The following is a 23,749-nucleotide window of genomic DNA, read 5'->3' as shown; positions in this document are numbered from 1 at the left end:
TGGGGGCTAAAACCTCCCCTCTCTGCAGATGCATCAGGAAGAGGATCTGGGCTCTCCTTTGGAAATGCAGTTTTCCTTCCTTTGGGAAGTTTTGCTGTGCTCTCTTCTCTTTATTTCCACATTTTTAGATACTTCAAAAATAATTTATTGTTAATATCTGTGCTTATGTGCTCACTTAGAGTGGGACACTCTCACTTTATAAAGGGTTGATCTCTTAAATCCTTTTCTAGCCCAACTGAGAATTTGCAATTAGATTATTTTTAAGGTCCCTTCCAGCTCAAATCATTGTGATTCTATGAAAGAAAAAGAGATTTTTCTGCGTATAAAACCCAATACCATTTAAAAGCTGCCTGCTTAGTAATTATTTTAACAAATAACAGATATTTTCAATTTGGATTTGGTTCCCTTTCCTCATTTGAAATTATTTTTATCCAGAACATTTGTCCCTCCTCTTGCAGCCAGGGTGTCACTGGGTGCCACACGTGGCCTCAGGTGGTTGATAAATCACCAGGATAAGCAGTGCTGGTGTTCCAGCTGCCTTCCCACATGGTTCCAGTTAGGAAATCCCAGCCCCCAAGCCTCCCTGACAAGTTCCCCATCAATGATTGAACGTTTGCATCAAAGCCTGGGCAGTGATTTCTGTCCAGAAATTGAATTCATTCTTGGAGCAAGAGGTGCTGCCATCCACTTGAAATTGCAGGATTAAAGCAGGATATTTTCCCAGCTCTCAGGGTATGGATGATTATTTGTCTGGAAAATCCCTGAGCTATACCTGCTTTGTACAGTTTTACAATTCCAGGTTGGTTTTGTGTTGCTGAACACTTAAAAAAACTGCTTTTTTTTTTTGCTGGATCCTTCTGTTCTGGGGCATGTACAAGATGATCTCGACGGTCCCTCCCACCCCAAAGCGCTGTAGGATTTTTCAGCCTGATTTAATAAGTGCAGAGTGAGGACTGAAATCATTCATCTGGTTCATTTTAGGCACTGAAGTCATTTGGATTCCTTACAGGGGGAACAAGTTTTGTGGTGCTGGGACATCTGTGAGGAGCTGTTTAATATCACTTGTCACTGCCCTGGCTGATTGTTGTTTTCATGTGGTCGATTCCAGCGGTTTCCAGCGAAATGTAAAAAGCTGCTGCTTCAAATGAGAAGCAAAAATCCTTAATTATATGGCGGGGAATGCGCTCACAAGTGGCTGTGATGTCACTCACGTGGCAAAGCCACCACCCAGGCTGCCAGCAGCACAGGAAAATCTTAGCTTGTGTTATCATGGAGCTGCTGGATCCTTCCAGCTGGCAGCAGGACCCAGGGAATGGGAATTTTTGGGGGAAATGCTGCTTTTCTGCTCCCCTGCTCCCTTTACCAGCAAGGCTCTGTGGTGTTTGCAGTGGGGCTGGAGCAGGGGATCTTTGGAGCTGCCCTAGATGGATTTTTGCTGGATTATCCAACCTTGTGACTTCCTCCAGGAGCCATGAAAATGAAGCTGGAGAGGCTTTGGCACGGATACCCAGAGGAGCTGTGGCTGCCCTGGATCCCTGGAATGCCCAAGGCCAGGCTGGATGAGACTTGGAGCACCCTGGCACAGTGGAAGGTGTCCCTGCCCATGGAAAGGGGGTGCAATGAGCTGAGCTTGAAAGTCCCTTCCCACCCAAACCATCCCAGGGTGCTCTGACTAGGAATTCTCGCTGCACTCTGTGTTACTTTATGAAATGATGCTAAACTGGGGGGTTTTTTTGTGTTGTTTTTTGGGGGTTTTTTTTGTGTTGATGGTGGTGGTGGGTTTTTTTGTTTGGTTTTGATTTTGGTTTATTTTTGGTTTGGATCACCAGGCAGATTTTCAGCCTTGGCCCCTAATTCAGGTGTCTGACCATCAGCATTTCTGCCTCTCTGTGTGTGTCTGCTCCTCTTTGCACTGTGCAGGGCGAGAACAACTTCCTAACCCAGCTCATTTTTTTGCCATTAGTCCCATAATCACCAGAGCACTGCTGCTCCCTCCTCCATCTCCTCAGATCTCTTTAAAGCCAGCTTTTGAAAGCAGCTTTTTGATTTCCTAAGATCCACATTTGGTCTCCTCCCTCTTGCTCCCCCTTCCTTTGTTCCTGGAGGTTCCTGGAGGTTCAGGCTGTGGGTGTTGGGGTCACTTTGGTCACTTCTGAGCTCATGGTGTTGCAAAAGGCCTGGATGAAAGCAGCCCTGCATCACAGCAGATTTCCAGCCCCGAAGCTTCCTTGGAGCTGGTTGAGTTCCATCAGGGATGGGGCTGAATGGAGACTCCTGTTTGCTTTTGTTGCATGGAGGGATGTCCAAAAGGACCTGGCAATACCCATTTTCTTATTTAGCTGTAGTCCTGAAAAATAGCTCTGAGTGTGGACAGAGCAAATCCCTTTTTAGAATCAGAAAAATCATATTTATAGATACTGGAGTGGTTTTGTTGTGGTCTCTTGTTTAAATAGCATAGTTTTTTATTGTTGGTGTTTGGTTGGTTTGGGTTTTTTTTTAAGGTTTTGGGTGTAAAAAATGTTGCAGGAGTTCTGGGATCATTCAGATTGGAAAAGGCCTCCAAGACTATTTCAAGTCCTCACCTTGTCCCCAGTCCAGAGCTCTGAGTGCCACCTCCAGGTATTCCTTGGACACCTCCAGGGATGGGGACTCCAACCCTCCCTGGGCACGTCCAATGCCTGAAACCCTTTCTATGAAAAAATTCCTTCTGCACTGGTAAATTCCATCAGAAACCACTCATGGTCTTCTCTTAGAATGTAAGAAAAAAATATCTTCATGGAAAGAGTTGTCAAGCCCAGGGCTGTGGTGGAATTGCCATCCCTGGAATTGTTCAAAAACCACGTGGATGTGGCACCTGGGGACATGGTGAGCATGGTGGCTCTGGATTGATCATTGGACTTGATGATTTAAGAGACCTTTTCCAACATTAAATATTCCACAATTCTCACACAGACCTTTCAGATCCCACCCTTGGCGTCCCTCCTGTGTCTTTTGGGTGTTGGACAAGGATATCTGCCTCGAGGTTAATCAATTACCCAACAATTTTTACCCTATTCTGTATGCAAGCTGTGTTTTAAAAGCACCATTCAGGAAGAAAAATCAGGGAGGCAGAGATGATATTCCATGAGAGATTCACTTCAAATCCATGGGGAAAAGCTTCCCCTGGCCTGGATTTATCTTCTTCAAACACTCAGGGTGAAACCTTTGCTCACATGAGGATAAAACTGAATCTGTGCAGGGCAGTGGGGGCCTCATGTGACACAGCAGGATAAATTTGTTTAATTTGCTTTTTATTTTGAGGCTGGCTTGCTGTGTGCTGGGAAAAGTCCTTGCCAGGTACCTTCATGGTGTTGAGTTTAATTTGTTGCTGCCTGAAGAGTGTGAGTGGGGAATGGCAGTTTGGGATGGGGAGGAGAGCAGGTGGGGTTGGGGTGATGCCTTGGGAGACTGCCTGGAACAGAGGCTGGACAGGAAGGAATTAAAATTAAAGCAATAAAAAGGTTAAAGGAATGAATAGGGATTTATTTAAAGGCCTCACAGGATACACCTTGGGCAGTGCAAGGGCCTGGCTGTGGCTACACCCAAGATGGACAATGGGTCAGGAGTGCTCAGACTTTGATGAGTTTTGGTCCATTTCCATATTGGGTTCATTGTCCAATTCCAGCTCAGGTGATGCAGTCCCATCCTCCATTCCCTGCTGTTTGCACTTTTTGGGCTGAAGCTGCAGGGATGTCCTTGGTTCTGGGGCTGGAAAAGGATTGTTCTGTGTGCCTGGGCTGTGGGGAGAACCTGCTGACACTTGATATGGAGTTCAGAGTTAGGTACCAGTGCAGGCCAGAATCTGGGAAATGGGAAAGTTCAAACTGAAGGCATCAGGGGAACAGCTGCTCACGGGTTCTGAAGCTGCCAGAAAAGAATAAAGATTTAAAGCCAGCAGACACCTGTTTGGAGCAGCTCAGCTCCCTGGGCACATGGCACGGGGCCTGGCTGGGAGGAACAGATGGGATGAGTGTGGCAGGTTCTGCAAAAAGCTGGGGATGGCTGTGGGATGAGCTGCTGTATCCTTGTGTGCTGCTGAAGAGATGCCTTAGGATTTCAGCTTTTCTATTTTTCATGTATTTGTAGCTGTGATCACCTGCTCCTGGTGGTGTCACTTGTCCTGGGCCTCTCCTGCCTGGCTGTTCCCATTTCTCAGCCAGGTCCTTCCAGCCCTTCCCATTTCCCTGTGGGACACATGGGCTGTGTGTCCCCACAAGCTCTGCTTTCATTCAGGTTTGACATCCTGAAGAAATGTCCAAGCTGACATTTGGAAAGGGTGGTCAGGTTTTGGCAGGGGCTGCCCAGGGAGGTTTGGAGTGCCCATCCCTGGGGAAGTCCAAGGAATTCCTGGAGGTGGCACTCAGAGCTCTGGGCTGGGGACAAGGTGGGGATCAGGCACAGCTTGGACTCGGTGGTCCTGGAGGGCTTTCCCAACCTCTGTGATCCTGGCATTCCATGATTTCCATCAGGAAAGGTGAATTGGCCTGGGTGACTGTCAGGAGTGGAGCTCTCCTGCACCAGGGCTCAGATTGAAGCATTGCCAAGTTCATTGGAATTGTCTCCAACGTTTGTTTTAAATCAGAGTTGGATCCTGGTCTCCCACAGTTTGGGAAAACGTGGCCTGAGTTAGATGGGAAGTGTCTGGTGTTGGACTTGATGACCTTGGAGGGCTTTTCCAGCTTAAATCATGCTGGGATCCTGCCCCTTCCTTTGGCCAGCCTCTAAATCAGGGGGAACCCCAGGACTGCCCTGCCCTCTCTGGGCTCTGAGCCATTCCTGGGCTCCTTCCCCTCACTCCCTGGGATTTGAGGCACAGCTCACTGGGCATGTGAGGCTTTACTGAGATGGTCGAGATGTTGGTTTGGTTTGGGAGGGACCTTCAAGCTCGTCCAGTTCCAACCCAGCACCTTCCACTGTCCCAGAGTGCTCCAAACCCCATCCATCCTGGCCTTGGGCACTGCCAGGAATGGAGCAGCCACAAATCCTCTGGGCAGGAGGATTTCAGGGAATGCTGTTTCCCATCTCCAGGGACATCTCACCCTCCCTGGCCAGTGTGGGCACCTTCTCCTCACCTTGAGGCCAAGCTGGAGAGCTCCTGGTTGTTCATAGGAACAGGGCTGAACTTATTTTCCTTCCTTGAAGACAGAGTAATTAAACCCAGTATGTACAGATCCCTCAAATTGACAGCCGCCCACAGAGCTAAAAACAGGAAATCCATTAACTTCATTATTTAAAAAATAAAATAAAAATCCTCCCAACTGATTCCTCTGTCACTTAAAGTTCTGCATGGAAGGAGGGCTAATTTAACGCTGCATTAACTCCCAGTTATCACCCTCCTGTTACCTAAGTAGTTCCTAATGACTACCCTGGAGAGCACTTGGAAGCTTTTAAAAGTTTTTATGCTAAATTTTATTTTTTTTTCTGGGTAGTTTATACTTTAAGTACAAAAGTTCCTGCTAACGTTCTCCCAAATCTTCCAACAACAGCCAGAACTTTTTCTGGTGGCTGCAGAAATGTGAAGTATCCCCAGGCTGAGGTGACTTTGAACAAGAAATGGGAAATATTTAATAATGGTGGTTGAAGATGGGTTTGGCCGTGGGAAGCTGGGTCAGATCTTGGGTTTGTGGTGTCCTGGGGTTGGGCTGGAGGGCTGTGGGTGCTGCAAGCCTGGAGAGGTTCAATCCCAAAGTGCCATTTGGGATTTAAAGTCAGCCCCCAAACCAGGAGTGATCCAGACCCTGAAGCAGGGATAAATCCCTTGTCCTGCAGCACAGCTCAGATATTCCCAACAGGTGCTTTAGGCTCGAGCTGAAACCAAACCATGCTGGGTGTCAGGGAGGTGGGCTCGGGAGCAGGTCTGATTCCAGGGAAAGTCAGTCTGGATTGGATATCTGCCTCCCCTTGGCTGCTGGGCTGTCTGACACACAATATCCATAGGGAGACAGCTGCACTGGGAGCTGAAAAATCTGGATCTGTTGGAGCAGCATTTGTCTGTGCCGTGCAGACGCGCTCTGGGTAAATTTGGTGTGTGGGTGTTTCTGTACAAAGAGAAACAATTGGCTGTTTTCACCTTATCCCGTGTTTTAGCAAGGGGAATTAATAAGAATTAATTACGTGAGCTCTTTCTAGCATAGCCAGGTCCGAGGATTGATTTTGGCCAGGTGATATTTTTGAGTCAGAAAAACAGAAAACAAGAAAATTCATTATTCTTGAACCTAGTTTTTATCTTCTGAAGGCTTTCAGCCCTTTCGTCCCTCACTGCTTTCTCCCTGATTGTCCAGCAAGCTGGTTTGGGATGAGGAGATTGAGGGAAAGGACTGTGCTGACTCCTCTGCAGCCATGGCCAGGCTGTGGTAACTTGGGATGGTGATTTTATTTATGGTAAATAATAAAGATGAAAATTGGCCATCACTTGATGTCACGCTACAAATACAATCCCTCCTTTGCCTGAGGGGCTCGTGCGTTTGGAAGAGGCAAAACACTTGAAAACCCTAAAAGGAATAGTGGGAAGTGTATTTCGGTTTGGGGTTTGCTTCCTCCCTTCCCTCCTCCCCTCCAGCACATCCTCCTGCTCCTCCTCCTCCCCTGCCCCAGCAGAGACCTCTGGAAAATCCCAGACCATGGATTTTGCCACGCCAAGTTCCGAGCGTGTCCCGAACCCTCGGAGCGCGTGTGGGGCGGGCGCAGCCGCCATCGGAGGTTGATTTTATTCCCTTTTTTTTTTCCCCAAAAAAACCCAGCCCGTGGCTCCCTCTCCGGCTGTGCCAGAGATAACAATGGGGGGCTTTGTGCTGCCCTGCAGCTGCTGAAATTTGACGAGATCCAAGTGAGGAAAACAGGAGCAGGTGGGTCAACAACGTGACCCTTTCGTTCCCAGCAGTATCAGTGAGCCCGGGAATAAGGATGTGTTGGTTGGGGTTTGGAGGATGGGAATTGGCTCTTGGAGAGAGCCCTGATGGGGTTTGCTGCTGTTCATGGGATGGGTTTCACCCCCCAAACTCCAGGATTGGGGAATGTTACTGGAGGTTGTTGCTCCCTTCATTCCCAGCTCATTCATCGGTTTTGGGATGCTCCGTGGCTTCCATGTGGATGCTCCTGAAGCTCCCAATGTCCTGAAGCTCCAATATCTGCCTTCCCATCCCACAGCCCCAGAGTGGGGCTGTCCCAGATGCAGCTGCTCCATCCCTGGCAGTGTCCCAGACCAGGCTGGACAGGGCTTGGAGCAGCCTGGGACAGTGGGAGGTGTCCCTGCCATGGCAGGGGTGGCACTGGGTGGGCTTTAGGGTCCCTTCCACCCCAAACCATTCCATGATTCTATCCCAGTTTCATCTCTGAGTCTCCTCAGGTTATGGAGATGTCTCCTTCCTGGCTGTGTTTTTTGCCACCCTACAAAATGGCAGGGGTGGGAATTGCTGCAGTTGGAGGAGGGTTTGGGATGTGCTTCCCAGGGTGCTTGGTGCACATGGAGGATGAGGCTGTGTTCACCTCCTGGCACTGCCACTTCAGCAGACACATCTCACTGTAGAATCCTGGAATGGCTCAGGTTGGATGGGGCCTTAAATCATCACCTTCCTCACCTTCCTCACTGCTCCCATGTGATAGCAGCAAGAGGAGGGCGAAATCTGGGAGAGAAATCCAGGAGTTACTGAGCTGGGAGGATCAGTGAGGAACCCTGGAGAAATCCTGGAGTTCCTGAGCTGGGAGGGCCAGTGAGGAACCAGCTGCTCCTCGGGGCTCCCCTGGCAGGTGGGGTGACCTGGCTGATCCCTTCAGGTGTCCCAGTGTGTTTGGGCTCTGTGAACCCCTGAGTGTGACAACACTCAAACCTCAGCAGGGACGTGGCTCCAGCCTCAGAGCTGTCTAGAAATCTGAAGGATTTGGAGTCTGAGGCTTTCAGGGCAGATGTGAACAACTGTGTGTGAGTCAGCGGGGAGGAACGGGAGGTTCTGCTGATGGATTTGGTAATCTTGGGCCTGGTTTCATCTTACAGCCCAGTGAGGGTGAGCTGAGCCCAGCTCCCCCCTCGTGCAGCGAGCTGTGGATTCACTTGTGGTGTTCAACATGTTCATCTCCTCAAATCTTCCTGACTGAGCTGGAATTTTTATAAAAACCACAACACAGGAGCATCTGGGATAATCCCAGCACTCCCAGTGGCCATGGAGCAGCATCCAGCAGCAGTTGGTTTGCACAAGAGGAAGCCTGAAAGAGGAGTGGGCTCGAGGGTCTTGGAGGTCTTCTCCAAGCTAAACGTTTTTCTGGGAATGACAGACCATGGTCAGGATGAATCTGTGCTGGATGGAGAAGGGTTTGGGGAGAAAGAAGGCTTTGGCCAGGAGAGGTCCAGGGCATGGATGGATGGATGGATGGATGGATGGATGGATGGATGGATGGATGGATGGATGGATGGATGGATGGATGGATGGATGGATGGATGGATGGAAAGAAGCACAGTTGGGTGATGGATCCCAGAAAACTGATCCCACGTGGGCAGCTGTGGAGACTCCATCCCTCAGCAAGGGGGTTGTGAATAAATCAGAGCCTCTCCCAGCTCATCTGCCCCTAAACCTGGTTTTAGCAGGACCTTGAGGCAGGAGCACAGCCCCACATGCCCTCACCGGGGAGCAGCCAGAGCTGGGCAGGATTTAACCCCACACTGGGCGAGTTTTGGGCCCCAGACTGGTGTCCCAGCCTGTGAGCAGAGTTTGTCCTTGGCTGCACTTGCAGTTAAACCCAGCTTGGGGCTGGCTGAGCGGCGGAGCAGCCGGGGATGCCAGGGCTGTGCCCAGCAGCTGGCAGCGCTGTTTACTCCGTGCTGCTCCCGGCACGGCTCCATCCTGCTGTGCCAGCTGGTGCCAGGATTCCAGCCCATCCCTTTGGGATAAAAGCACAGGTGCAAGGCTGAACTCGTGGTCTGGGCCATGCCAGGAAGGCTTGGCTTGGTGCTGGGAGCATCCTCCTGGAGCCGCGGGATGTGCGGGAATTGTCCCGCAGGATGCCAGCATCCTCCCGTGCCCCTTGCTGGCAGTTGGGGTTAAAAACAAAGCAGGGGAAGCTGCTGGTGTGCCCTGCTGGGTGAGGGCAGTGCTGCTCTCCGAGGGAATGGATGCACAGGGATGCAGGAGTTTGGATCCCACCCCAACACCCATCCCCGGCAGGGCAGGGTGGTGATTTCCATATGAAAACAGGGATAACAGTGGGATTCTTGTGCAGGCAGGAATGAGGGAGATCTACGACCCTTTTGGTGCCAGTCAGCCCCGGAGCTGGGTTCAGGCACAATTAACCTTTCACTTTTGGGATGAGCCGGTGCTTTCCTGCTGCAGCTGCTTTTGGGACAATATTCCTTACTTCTCCTTCCAGAACCATTAATTTGGGCATCTGGGGGGGGGCTGTGCTGGGAACTACAGGCTGTGTAGAGGGAGGAAAGGGAATTTTAAATGGCTTTGATGTGTAATAATCTGAGTTTTTAAAATTGCATTTTGATTTAAGGTGTTTTTGCACATTAAGATTTAAAAAAAAGGAGCTTTCACGACTGTTATTTGAAATATTTTCGAGCAAATTCAAAGTGGTTTTTCCTGTGTGGCAACATCAAATCAGGGGTTGGAAAAATCTTGGGGTGAGGGATCAGGGGGCTGAAGCTGGAAGGGATGGATGGGTTTGGAATGGATTTTCCTGCCTCTTTGAGCTGGGTGAAAGGAATTGTTATGGATCAAACTGGCAAAGTGCCTGGAGAAACCTTGGGAATGAACTGGAGCCATGGACACTGCCTGGTTTAATTGGCATAGCTGAGAATATCAGTGCCTTAATGGCTCCACCAAGGAATTTTCAGGAATTCTCCTCACCAGTGTGCCATTTAATGTCTTTTTTAAAAATGGTTTCAGAGTACAATTCTATCACACAGAAATATTTGAGAATCAGAATAATTGGAGGTGGGACAAAGCTGCAGCAATTTAGTTTTGGCAGGGATAATTTGGTGCTTCCAGACATGGTGAGGGTTGGACTTCACCTGTCAAAACAGAGCTGTGTGTTCTGCCTCTCTTGGAATAATCATGGCAATATTTGTAGGCTGGGATGGAGGAGAAAATGCAAAATACAGATTTGCATGGATTAGGTGGAGTCTGTCAGCTCCAGAGGATCCAGGGAATGGATTCATGGTGGGATCCCAAGGCTCTGCCTTGAGCTCAATCCAGGGTAATTTGGTTAAATCCAGAGATGGGTAAAATCCAGCAATTGATAAAAGTGGCCTAATGGGCAATTTTGGTACCATTTTGATTTTTTTTTTTTGTGTGATTAAAATTCTGAGCTTCTCATTGCACTGAATGTTGATGATGACAAGACCTAATGGGATCTTAATTGCTATTTTTTGAAGCTAAAACTGCCCCATTTTGGCAAAAATCCAGCCCAGTCCATGGCACTGCTGGATCCATCCATGACTGGAGGAATCAGTGGCACTGCTTGCTTGTCCCATGCCACTTCCCAGGGCACCTAAATCTCTTTTTTTCTGCTTCATGGAAGTTATTAATTTTTGTAAAATCTCCCCTTCTATGCAGTTTGTGCTTGGAGAAGAACAACACAACCCCCAAGCTTCAAACCCCTGAATCCCCCCTGTGTGGGATGTCTGGTTTAGGGCAGCTGGTGCCTGATTTCCCTCAAATTAACCTTAAAAAGCATTCAAGGTGTTTTGGTTTTTTTTAATCCTTCCATTTAAATTTAATTCCAGGATAACTTCCAGCACTCTCACCATAATTATTTCCTTCTTCACTTCTCCTTGGCCCTGCAGGATGGGAATCACAGCTGCTGGAGACAGGATTCCTGGGAATATTCCTGTGCCCCCTCTGGAGCCTGTCCCGCCTGCCGCAGGGCTCTCCTCCCTCCAGGATTGTCATCTGGAGCTTCCGCTGGCTCATCTTCAGGATCATGCTGGGAGCGGTGAGTGGGGAGGTGCCAGCAGCAGGAATGGCCCATCCCAAATGCCAGCTGGGAATTTCCCAATCCAGCACTTCAGGATCTGTTGGTTTGGGAGTTTTTCCCATTTTCAGAATCATGCTCAGAGCTGTGAGTGGGAATTCCCCTTTGGCTTCTTGAAGGTGCCAGCAGCAGGAATGTCCCATCCCAAATGTCCCATCCCAAATGTCCCATGCCAGCTGGGAATTTCCCAGTCCAGCGCCTCGGGCTCTGCTGGTTTGGGAGTTTTCTCACTAACCAGGAAAAGCTTCCTGCTCTGGTCCTCAGGATGCTTCAGCTCTCTCTTGGTTTTGTTTTGGGGAGGAAGAGCAGGAGGGGATGATCTGTGTGGATGTGTTGGTGCTGCACTTGAGGGGCTCTTCCAAAGGAATTAAAGGGAACTTGGACATTGTGGCTTTTCCACAAGACTGGAAAAGCCAATCCTGTGGGTAATTCCCAGCTTTCCCTGGATTTCTTCTCCTTTGTTTTTGCTTTTCTGAGCTGTCACGTTCTGCTCCGTGCTTCCAAACTGAACAGTTGCTGCAGAACTGTCCCAGTGCCAGAGGGAATTCCCAAACAACTTGTAAGGAAATCCATCAGGAGCTGACACATCCCTGATAAAATCAAGGCATGGCAGGGATGTTCTCCCATCAGCTCCATCTGCTTCGACCTTCCAGAACATCCCACAACTTGAAAGCTGAGGATCATCACTGTAGGAGGAGTGCTCTGGGATTTTTGGAATTTTGCCTTGGAATTTTTTCAGTGATCTCAAGGTGAAGGTTTTATTTGGGTCATTTTTCACCAACAGCACAGGCCCTTCATCCCTGAGGATCCCTTTCTCCCTGGATCCCAGGATCTTGATGCTTCTTTGGATTCAGGGAATGCCTGGATGTGGCACTCAGGGCTCTGCTCTGGTTGGCAGTGTGGGGGTTGGTCACAGGATGATGATCTTGGAGGTCTTTTCCAGCCTCAGTAGTCCCAGGATTCTGTGGTCCTCAGCTGTGATGTGGGTTGTGGAGTGAATTGACACCAACCACAGCCAAACATCCCCAATTTTCTTAAAAATTTATCTGATCACCAATTTGCTTCCTGCTTTCCTTCTAAACTGGAATCTGCCTGAGATTTTTTTTCCTGCAGATGTGTCTCATAAATTCTGAATTATGGGACAGGCTGGATATGAAGGAAAACTGTGCTTCCCAAACATCTCTGTTCCCATTATCCCTGTGCTGCTCTCAGCTTTGCCAGGAGAGCAATAACTCCTGATATTTTTGGGAAGAGGCTTGTCCCTGTGTGCCTGGGACACTGATATATCACTGACAGCCACGGGACAGGAAAACATGGAAAGGTCATTAAATGGAGACCCCCACAAGCGAGTGATTGATGGGATCTTTAATGTTTTGGGGCCTGAAGTCGTGTAGGATTTCTCCTGGGCTGGGGGAACAGCTCAGCAGGCAGTGGGAAGGAGAAGGATCCTCCTGGAGCCCAGGTGCACCTGCTCCCCGTGCATCTTTGGTTTCCTCCTGAGCTGGCCAGGAGCTCAGCACGTGCAGCAGGAGTTTTCCCAGTGGGATTGGCAGGGGTGGTGCTTTCTGCAGGAAGTTTGGCTTTCCCATGTGGTTCTCTTGGGATTCTCTGGGCTGACTGGATGAGGCTTTCCTTGGGAAATCCTCCAAGCAAGCAGCATTCCCTGGGGGCAGCTGGGCTTTCCTCACCTTGTGCTGGGTGTTAGGAGAGATTTTTGGGAATGTTCCTTGGGTGGGTGAGGTGGTGTCTCCTCTCCAAATTCCCATCCCAGCCCTCTCCTGGTTTCCATGGTCCCTTCCTAAACCAGAGGGCTGATTTCACTTGTCAGCCCCTTTTCCCTCCACTGTGTCTCATATTTGGGATCTTTCTCCACGTGGAGCTCTGACAACCTGGGACTTTGCACTGAGCAGAGCTGGTCTGGTTTGGAGGAGGAAAGGTTGGAACGAGACGATCTTTAAGGTCTCTTCCAACACAAACCATTTCATGATCTGGGAGTTTTGCTGTTTCCTGGCTTAGCCTCCTCCCAAAAAATCATGTCCAGACCTTGCTGTGTTGTGCACAGGAGCTGGCTGGGTTTGTTTAGGGAGAAGTGGGATAATCCCAGCTGTGGTGGGAGGCGAGGAGCTCAGGCAGGCGCTGCTGCCGGGGTTTGATTGGCAGCGAGTGCTGGGCTGAGCTCAAATATTGCTGCCTTTTTAAAAGGCATAATTACGTGATTCAATCTATATGTTTGATGTTCCTAATCATCCATTAGAGCAGGATGTAAAGAGGGATGCTTCCCAGGAACATGCCACAGAATAGGGGCTCTTTGTGTGAGCCAGCAGCTCGTTAGGCAGTGAGTGATGCAAACACACATTTGCAGGGCTGCTTTCCCTCAGAAGAGCTCGGTGGTTTGATGGCTTCATCATTTTGTTTGTGACTCTCTGTCACTCGCATTTCCTGAGGCTTTGAAGATGCAGGGTATGGGTTTGTGATGCCATCAGAGTCACGAGGTGGGAGGCAGAGGTGTGTGCTGAGATTTCTGCCACTCCTCAGGCAGAGGGATGAAAGGACACAGCCTCAACTTGCACCAGGAGCATCAGATTAAATATTAGAATGATTTCTTTTTTCTCTGAGGAACGGTCAGCATTGGAATGAGTTCCCCAGGGAGGTGGTGAAGTCACCATGGAAGTGTTTGAGACATTGGATGTGTCTCTTGGGGATGTGGTTGCACTGGGTGGTCCTGGAGGTCTCTTCCAACCCAGATAATTCTGTGATTCCAACCACACAACACATTCTGTGCTAACCAAGCCACAGGGACTTCCCAAGAGGAGTAGCCCCACTGCCAGCAGGGTCCTTGGTGTGGTGGCACTGAGGTGTTTTGTCACCTGCAGCTGCCTGGGGACTCTGCTGTGCTCCCCAAGCCCTGTCCCTCTCTCCAGGAGCACAAATATTTCATCCAGCAGGCAGAGCTGCTTTTCCAGCTGCTCCATTCCCTCGGTGGTGGGTGGGTTTGGGGTGGTGTCAGCCCCTTCTCCCAGCCCCTTGCTGCAGGCTGGGGGTCCTGAGGGAGCTCCTGGCAGCTCTTTTCCCAAAGTGCAGAGTTTAATAACCCCTGATTCCCAAAAAAGGGATTGCTTGGAGCTGTGCTTCCCAGGACCAGCATCTCCCTGAATCCTGTGGATTCCCAAAGCCTAGTCCCACTGGTGCCAGCTCTGCCTGGAAATTTTTGGGGAGCTTCTGATTGAAGCCCATCCTGATTGAGTCCCCATCCTGTGCTTCCAAACTCTCCCAGGTGGAAGAGTTTCTGCTTCATTTTTGGGTTGTTTTGAGTTTTTTTTTTGGGGCAGCAGCCTTGCTCAGGAGCTCTCCATCAAATACACCTTGTGGCTAAAACCCCATTCAAACATTAGTCCTGGGCTTTTCCTGCAAGGCCTGAGAGTAAGTGACAACTTCACTGAGTCCATGCATTCTGGGGAATTCCCTGCTGCACGTGAGACCCACGTGCTGGGGGAGCCCAAATTCCTGCCCAGGGCTGGACTGGAGCTGATGAATTGCCAACAGCATCCTGGGGAAAGCCTGGAGTAGCTCCTTGTGCCCTGAAAGTCACCAGGGATTGTTAAAATATAACCATAAAAGAGAGTTTCTGTTTCTTCATCAGGGCAGGGGCATTGTGGGAGCTCAGAAATGTGAGAATTTGGTTGTCATCAACACCTGCCTGTAACTGCAGCAGCACTGAGCACACCTGGAAGCTGCAGGAGCACAGGAATGGGATCTCAGGGGGGTTTGGGAGGAGCCCTGGAGCAGCAGGTTCATCCTCCAGCCTTGCAGTGGGTGAGGGGGCAGTCCTGGGGGGCTTCTCCTGATGGCTCTGCCCTGGGCTGTTCCTGGTTGCAGGAGCAAGATTCCCTGGATGACCCCTGGGCTGGGAGTTCAGGCTGCATCCTGGGTGCTTGGTTGGTGTCCAGCTGCACTTCCCTGGATCTCTCAGCCCTGCTGGGATGTGCCCATCATCCAAAGCACTCCTGGGTCACTTGATGATGTTCTGTACAAGGAATATCACCCTGGAATGGCTTGGCTTGGAAAGGATCTTAAAACTGATCCAGTTCCAACCCCAGCACCTTCCACTGTCACAGGTGATCCAGTCTGGCCTTGGACCCTCCCAGGGATGGGGCAGCCACAGGAAAGAAACAGGGAAAACAAGGAATAATTCTCCCTGCTGGGGATGCACAGAGGAGATGGGGGAGCTCTGAGCATCAGGGGTGCAAGAGCACATTGGAAAACTGGGAATAAACAGGGAATGGAGGTGGAGCTGTGCCTCCCGGAGGATCCCAGCCATATGGAATGAGTTACCCGGGAAGGTGGCTGGAGCAGTGAGTGTGAGTCCGAGACATCTTGATTACTTTCTGCAGGAAAGGATTGAAGAGTGGAGTGAAAAACCAGGGAAATGGGATTTAAAGCACATTACCACTTTAATTTAAAAGTGCCCAAAGCAAGGAAATTCAGATTTAAAGCTGCCAATCTCTGCCTGGCTGCTGCAGGTGTTGGGGCTGGGAGGACTCTGGGGTCTGTGTCCAGATGGGTCCTGGGGCCATGAGGCCAATCCCAAACTTTGGGTTTGTCCCAGGAACGAGATCCTTTAATAGGTGTGTTCTGTGATCATTTTATTCTATATAACAGAAATGTATTTTTTTTAAATAATCTGCCCTGTGTGCAGTGCCCTGGCCACCTTCGCTGTGTGATGCCCTTTACGTGTTGCAGGCTCTGGGATGGGTCCCTCAGGAAGGGTTTTCTTCCCCCATTTATCCTCCCAGTTTGGAGGGCCCTTCCCAGGAGCTGCTCCCTCTGCTCCTCCTCATGTCATACACGAGATTCTGAGGAGGAATTTAGGGGCAGTTTAGGGGAATTTAGTGAATTTTGGGAAACCCAAGACCTTCTTTTCCACTTGGGATTTGTGACTTGGCCGTGCCTCCCCTTGCTTTGCTTCCTGTAAACAAAATTTCTCTCTATTTTTTTTCTCACTTCCCAGATTTCCCTTTCTGTCAGAATGGCCCCCCCTGTTCCCAAATCCAGGCTCAGCCCCCCTGAGCTGTTCAGGAGCATCTTCGGAAGTGGCTGCAGAATGGAGGAGTTGGGAGCAGTTTTTGGCAGGCCGAGACTTAAAAAATCATTTCAGTCCTTTGCTGTTTCTAATGTACACAAGAGATATTTTCCCCTTCTGCAGGAGGATAAAAGATCATTTAAAGTGACAGTTTGGGGAAAAAATAGTACAGAAAGAATTATAATAATCAAATTTTTTCCCCTTAAATTATCACAGTTTTTTTCCTGTGGATTTGTCCGTCTTTCTCCAAGAAGTCTTTTCACAAAAAAAGGATCAGTTCCTTCCAGATAATTTATACATCACTTGATATTTAATATGTTTTTAAACAGTTCTGAATTTTCTTTGCTGTTAAAAAATATTTCTTTTAACCCACTGCAGCAAATCCTTTCAGAACCTTGTGGTTCGTGTGAAACTCTTGGTGTTCCTTATTTTGTTTTTGCTTGGAGCCTGTTAAAAGTGTCAGGACGTGGGTGGCATTTGAAAGGTTACTGGAAAGGGTGGGGCTGTGATTAGCTAAGAAGGGAGATGAACTTTCTGGCAAAAATAAGGAAGACTTTGAAGCAAACAGAATCTGGATTCCTGCAGAAAAATGGAATCAAATAAAAGCTGGAATTGGGGCGATCCCGAGATGCAGAAGGGGGGAGCAGCGGCAGAATCCAGCGGATGTAGATGTCAGCTCGGTGACAGGCGTGCCCTGATCCTGGGCATTATGGCCCTGAAATGGAGAATAATTATTCTAATTTGTTTTATTACATTAGCGTGGGTAGGAGGGAAGAAAGGGAGCTTTCTTCGCTGCCTTTCTCATTATTCCTCGGCGAGCACGGCGGGGCCAGCTCCCGGCTCCCGCGCCGGCCCTTCATGGGAATTTTTGGAAAATGATGTCTGCAATGTTCTGACCTTTGCCGTCCCAGCTGCAGCCTCCTCCTCTCTGCAGGGATCCCACACTTGACTCCTTAGCAACCTCCTTTGTGCCTCTGATCTCTCTCCATTTGTCTGTAATAGCCCTTGGCAGCGGGACTTGTTGTTCCTTGGTGGCTGGAAAAGGCAGGAGCCGCCGATGCCAAGGGTTTTGCAGAATCCCTTTCACCCACTGCTCCAGCGCTGCCTTCAGAGCCCCCCAGATGCTGCTGGTGCCTTCTCAGAGGGGCTTTTTGGGGGATTTGATGGAGGGAAACAGCAGCAAATCAAAGGAAGCAAAGTCAACCCCAGGGAGTTCTCCTGCGAGGTTTCCACCCGTGCGGGGCTTTGTGGTTGTGGTGGCTCTGGGCAGGTTCCCCCGTGCTCCTGCAGGTTCCCCCGAGCTCCTGCAGGTTCACCCGAGCTCCTGAAGGTTCCCCCGAGCTCCTGGGGCCACCTCAGAGCCCCTCTGTGCAGGAGGCAGCAGGCAGGTGGGGTTTGCTCACCTGCCTGATGATGGCAGGATCCTGGAGTGGTTTGGGGTGGAAAGGTCCCTCGTGTGCAGGGACATCTGCTGCTGTCCCAGGTTACTCCAGGCTCCATCCAGCCTGGCCTTGGACACTCAGAGCGTTCTCAGGATGGTGTGGGGCTGAGCAGGGCTGGGAAGGGATGGGCAAAGTGCAGAGCAGAGCCAGCTGAGGAGCACAAAGCTGTCCTTCCCTGGCTCAGGAATTGTAAACCATGGGGTGGTTTGGGTTGGAACAGACCTTAAAGCCCATCCTGCCGTGGGCAGGGACACCTCCCACCATCCCAGATTGCTCCCAGCCCCGTCCAGCCTGGCCTCAAACCCTTCCAGGCATGGAGCATCCTGTTATTCCTCTCTTCTCATGGAAGGAGCAGCCGGAATCTGAGTTCAGTGAGGTTGGTGGGGACATCAGGTGCAGCTCTGGTTCTCACCTTTGGCTTGCTGCTGTCACAGCTGTAGCAGGGGCTGTACCTGTGTCACCTGTTCCCTGTGGGACATTCCCTGCAGAACAGAAAAGCTGGGATCCAGCTCATCCTTCTTGCACCACAGACCTTGATCCATCACAGGGAGGGATGTGGGGAAGGGTCTGGAGTCCTGGGGCTCTGAGGGGGTTTTAGACCCCCAGCTGAAGTTGGTCTCGTTGGATTCCTCAGATTTAGGTACTCCAGGAGCCTCTTCCAGCCCTGCCCTATAATCCTGAAATGCTTTTATTTTTAGATGTCACCTTGGGAAGCTCCTTCCTCTCCCACACACTGGGGTCTAAATTTGTCTCAGAATACCCTGGTGAGGGTTTGGCTTTGACAGGGATGGTGAAACCACTTTTCCTGTGGGTAGCAGAGGTGGGAAGTGCATGGAGCTGGGATTTTCCCTGGAAGCTTCCCTTATTTATAGCAGGAGTGAAATGAAAATCTAGAATTTAGTTGGGAACTCTGGGTGGGTTTTTGCCCATCTTTTTTACAGCAAAGACGCAGAGAGGTCTTTAAATTGACTCTAAATTTATAATGTGGGTGCCCCATTCCCCACCCTTCCCTCTGGAGCTGGGATCAATAGGGAATTTTGCAGACATAGCTTGAGTCACCAAGCTTTTGCTCAGCTTCCCGTGCTATTGGCCTGTCTGTACCATTTTTTTCAGAATTAATTTTGGGCTGAAAAAGTCTCAAAGAAGTGCTTTGTTCCTCCTTGACACTCACTCCAGGGAAAAAAGTAAAAAAGAAAAAAAAAAAAAAAAAAAAAAGAGGAGAAAAAGGAAAAAAAAAAAGCCGTGGAAAATCTGACATCTGCATTGTAGAGAAAAATCAATAGATAGGGAGGAATATAATTATCCCCCACTCCTGAAGGAATTTTTCAGATATTTTTTGGAACAGTGACTCATATGGGCTTAGGGCTTGAATGACATTTTAATTATTCTGGCTTTTTTTTTTGCTTTGAATCACCCAAGTACCGCAGGCTGGAAGGGGCACAGTTGGGCACAGCCATCCCAGGAAGATGAAAGGGCAGGATTTGGTGTTGGAGCTGAGCTCTTCCCTCCCCTCGGGTGGGGGCTGGATCCCCCCTGGATCTCTGATGGATCCCCCTGGATTCTGTTGCATTCTGGGAATATGGGAACACTTCCCCTGCTTTGGGATTGTTTTATTCCATCTTCCAGAGCAGGGCTGGTGTGGGGGCAAAGTGATTAAAGCCAGGAATTTTATTATCCACCATTAAAGTAAATCTAAAAAAAAAAAAAAAAAATCCTAAATGTAATTTTCCTTGCCCTGTGAGAAATGCTGCTGGATTTAATTCCCCTTAATTAATTAGGGGAGTTTGGAGTTTGGGGTTTTCCCAGTCCAAGCAGGTGCTGCATCTCCATCCTGCCCTGAGCTCCTCGGCCATGCCCTGCAGGAATTGAGCCCATATTTCATTCTGGAGCTTAATTCAATCCAGGGGCAACATTTTCTTCTCCTGCTGCTGTAAATTCCTGTGAGAAGGACCTCAAGGTCCCCCTTCCCAGGCCAGGAGCTCTCATTATCCCGAGCAGTGCCACCAGTGCCCGACCCCGTGTCCCTGCAGCCAGCAGCCAGCAGTGGGAATTTAATAATCCTGGATTCAGAGTGAGGCCACAGAGGTGAAAGGGCCTCTGCTGGTTCACTTGGCCACCTGGTTGCTTGCCTTGAGCTCAGATTTAATTTGTATTCCTGAAAAGTTCCCGATTTCCGGCAGCCCCCGGGATGGGCAGAGCTGCCGTGGGGTGCCTGGTGCTCAGAGATCTTTTCCAGCCTCAGCAGCTCCAGGATTCTGTGATTCTGCTTCTCCTTTCCTGCCCCTTCTCAGCAGAGCTGAAGCCTCAGCACACAGAGATTTTCTGTGCACGTTTCTTGGTCCAAATCCTTGGGAAAACTGGAAAATTCAGGTGCCAGTGTGGGAGTGAAGTAGCCTCGAAGACAGCTCAGGGTAAAGCTGACTTGAAACCCTTTAATGATGAGAGTGGGAGTTTTTTTATGCTGCAAAACATCTTTGATATGAAGACTTTCCTGTTTGAAAGCTTTCTAGTAAACAAAAAGGGATGAACTGCCTGAGTGAGTCATTGCAGGGAAAATCAGGATTTTCAGAGCGCTGCTTTTCCCCATCCTTGTTTTAATTGGAGTTTTAATTATCCCTGCTGGATAACAGAGCTTGATAACAGCCCCGGGAAGGGAGGAGGGAAGGTCATCAAGATAACTGTCCTGTTTTAATATTCCAGCATTCCTGCACAGAGCTTCCTCAGTGTGTGCTGGCCCTGCCAGGGCTGGAGCTGCAGCACATCCTGGGAGATGCTATCACCAGATCCTGTAATTTTAGAAAAGCTTGGAGGGCAGGACAGCCTGGGGAGGGGAGGATGGAGTGGCTGCTGACAGTGAGGGTGTCTTGTCCCTGCTCCAGGGACATGTGCTGAGCAAATCCCTGGAGACAGAACTGCTTTGCCATCCCTGAAATCCTGGGTGATGTCGCTTTGCATCCCTTTTCTGCCAGGCAGGAGTTCATAAACTGCTCTGCCCTGTGCTCTCAGCTGTCAGACAGATACACAGCCCTGGGAACTGGATATTCCTGGATATTTCCAAGGTCTGGACAGTTTTGGAGGGTCTTTAACTGGAATTTTGAATTTCTTTTGAGCTGCAAACGTGTTAAACTTTATTTAATGCTGCAAGTGAAGATTTGTTTTAGCGTGAGCAGGGATGTTGGAGCAGAGAGCCACTGTGGTCTCTTCCAACCTGTTCCAATTCTGGGAATTTAGATGGAATTCATAAATGCTGGAGTCTCCTCCTCTGAGCTCAGATTTTAGCCTGGAAGGTCACTGATCCCTTCCCTGCTGCAAATGCCAGGAAGCCTCAGGATGCTCCCAGAAACTCCCAGGGTCTTTCTCCTGGGGAAGGCAGGAGCATCACAATCAGGGCAATGTCAGAGGTAGGCACATACCCCTAATGGTATGCAGATGACAGAGCTGCTGCAGCCTTTTGACTAGTGAAGCTTTCCTCAATTTGGGATATTGTGATCCTAATCAGGGACCTCTCCCGGACATCAAAGCCGGCCTTGATTGCTCAGCTTCCTGCTCCAGCCCATCCCTGCCCAGGTGTCTTTCCTGCTCTGGCCCACTGATTCCTTTCTGCTCTTCATCTCTGAGGCAAAGAAATTCAATCCCAATATTGCTGCCAGCCCTGGAATGGACCCAGTGATTTGGAAATGTCCCCTCTCGTTGTTCTGAAGTCCCAGGGCAGGGGATACCTGCTGGCCCAGCCTCTAACTGAGGTGGGGCAGAGCTGTCAGCAGTGCAGCCAGCTGTGTTTGGGGCTGGCAGCTTCCTTCCCCTGCCCCTCTTTTGTTTCTCTAATTATTTTAATTGCATCTCTGTGTCCAGCTCCATGTCCCCACCTGGCTCCGTGTCCCCATCCCCAGCTCTGTGGCTCTGCTCCCTTTTCCACAGGCAGCAGAGGTGGCTTTGCCCGAGGGAAGCAGTTGGGTTTGGATGTTAAAATTGTGAATCTTGCTGGCTTTTGTCTGTTATCCCAGGGAGAGAGCCTGGTTTTTCCTATTGCTGCTTCCCAGGGATGCTGGAAGCAATGCCTGCTGCTCAGACCCGAGCAAAGGCTCAGCTGTGGCTGAGGCTTCTTCCTGGAAGGGGAATTTGGCATATTCCACAAGGATTTATGTCAGATTTTCAGTAACCAGGCAGTGGAATGAGTCAGATCCATTGTGTTCCCTTGGGAACAACAACTGGACCCGGGCTGTGGATGTGCCGTGGGTCTCATTCAACCCCTGCAGTTTAACCACAGAAGTTGGCACCTTGAGACACAAAACAAAGTAAAATAAAATAATTGTGACAGTATTTTTGCCCTTTTTTCCCTCAGGGGCTGATTAAAATCCGAGGAGATCGCTGCTGGAGAGAGTTAACTTGCATGGATTATCACTACGAGGTGAGTGATGTGCACACAAAACCTCATTTCTCTTGTCTGCTTTTCTTTTGTAAAACAATTTCCCCCAACCTCTCCTCTCCTGCCAGGCAGCTCTCCATGTTTTCCCTCTTTATCCCAGCCTCTGGCACTCAGGCCATGTCCCTGTGCCAGCTGGGTGATGCTGTTTTTTCCCAACCAGAGTCCTAAAAGACCAATTTCTCTCCTTCCCTCCCTTCCCCATGGTGGATCCAGGAGCAAACCTGAGATTTACTGAGAACTTCCACTGTAAATCTGCTGCAGGGCAGGGAAAGGAGAAAAGGGAAAGGAGGTTTTTGTGGTGCTGTTCCTGCTTACACCCCCAAAAAGTGGCCATCTGACAGAATCACAGCATCCCTGTGCTCTCCAACAGGCAGAGCAGATCCTTGGCAGTTCAGAACTCCGTGGGTTTATCTTTCTGACATCTGTTGCAGTGATTATGTTGCATTTTGATTATAAATTGGGGGTTTTGCTGGCTCTGGGTTCGTCTCCTCTCTGGTTCCAGAGGCAAAATTTGCTTCCCTTCTCTCCTCACCTCTATTTTTGTATTTGGTGGTAGAAAGGAAAATGCTGCATCCAGTGATGATCCCAGGGTTGGTGAAGGGAATGGTCCCAAAGGAATATTCCCTTCCCTGGATTCACCTCACAGCCACTGCGAGTTATAATGTCTCTGCTCTGAAATCTGTGGCCATCAAATATTTGGGAATACAAGTCTGATGAGGAGGAGCTGGGAAGGGGCTCAGCCTGGAGAAAAGTGGGAGAAGGAATTTCTGGCTCTGCACAACTCCTGCCAGGAGGGGACAGCCAGAGGGGTCGGACTCTGCTCCCAGGGCACAGGGACAGGAGGAGAGGGAACGGCCTCAGGCTGGGCCAGGGGAGGTTTAGATTGGAGATTGGGGGAAATTCCTTCCCTAAAAGAGTGGTCAGACATTGGAAGGGCTGCCCAGGGCAGTGGTGGAGTCCCCATCCCTGGAGGGGACCAAAACCCACGTGGATGTGGCACTTGAGGGACGTGGTGATGAGCATGCCTGGTGTTGCTGTTGTTGATGATCTCAAAGGGCTTTCCCAACTTTACAATTCCATGACTTTATGAAATAAGATTTTGCAGGTCCAAAAAGCTCTTGTTTGCCTTCTCAGCCTTAAATCTCCTTTTCTGTGTCGCTCTCATTTACTTTCACTGGGGTTTCCCCTTATGGGGCTGGGCCTGTCCAAAAGCTGCTCCTCCTTGGCTCTCACACAGCACCAAGGATCCAACTTCATCCCCAGCAAAACCTGGGATGAAAAATCCCTTCAGTGCTGTCGTTCTGATGCTGAGCATGGGGGTGGCTGCAGTAAATTTCCCCTTTTCCAGGCACCTGGCAGCACTTGGGGAAAATGCAGCTCCGAGCCAGCCCCCGGCCGGCTCCAGCGCTGACCCCAGCCCACAACAATCAGCCCCAATAATCCCAAATCAATCCCAGCATCAGTCCTGGAGCCCAGAGGGATAATTGAGACCATTCCTGTCAGATCCATAAGGCAGGATCCCCAGCCTGTGCAAGTAATTGGGACCAGGGGCAGGGGGCAGATCTCGTTATCAATATCAATTATTTTAATCCCCACAAAAGAGGCTGCGAGAAAAGGAAAATGAAAGAGGCCAAACTTTGTCCATCAGCAATAATGGAACAAAAATACCTAAAGGCTGGGATTCACCTGCTGATTCCAGCCAGAGGGAGGGAGAAAAGGGGGCAGCTGAAGAGGGAGGGAGGGAGCTGGGAATCTGCTGGTAATTAGGATGATAAAAGTGGGGATTGGAGCAGGCTG

At 49.8% G+C, this 23,749-nt stretch overlaps 1 protein-coding gene across 3 annotated transcripts in view; it reads left to right on the top strand.

Moving 5' to 3' along the window:
* LMF1 (lipase maturation factor 1) overlaps nt 1-23,749 on the top strand; it is a 134,163-nt gene that overhangs the window by 24,296 nt on the left and 86,118 nt on the right. For all 3 annotated transcript variants that reach the window (XM_084216176.1, XM_084216175.1, XM_084216174.1), the window contains exons 2-3: nt 10,817-10,965; nt 21,869-21,934. In XM_084216176.1, coding sequence (XP_084072302.1) covers nt 10,817-10,965; nt 21,869-21,934 — 215 coding nt within the window. The remainder of the gene's footprint in view (nt 1-10,816; nt 10,966-21,868; nt 21,935-23,749) is intronic.

The sequence above is a fragment of the Fringilla coelebs genome (assembly GCF_963513975.1).
Source record: "Fringilla coelebs genome assembly, chromosome: 16".
Taxonomy (NCBI): Eukaryota; Metazoa; Chordata; class Aves; order Passeriformes; family Fringillidae; genus Fringilla; species Fringilla coelebs.
Note: the sequence above shows the minus strand (reverse complement) of the source record. Positions and strands in the feature narration are given on the sequence as shown.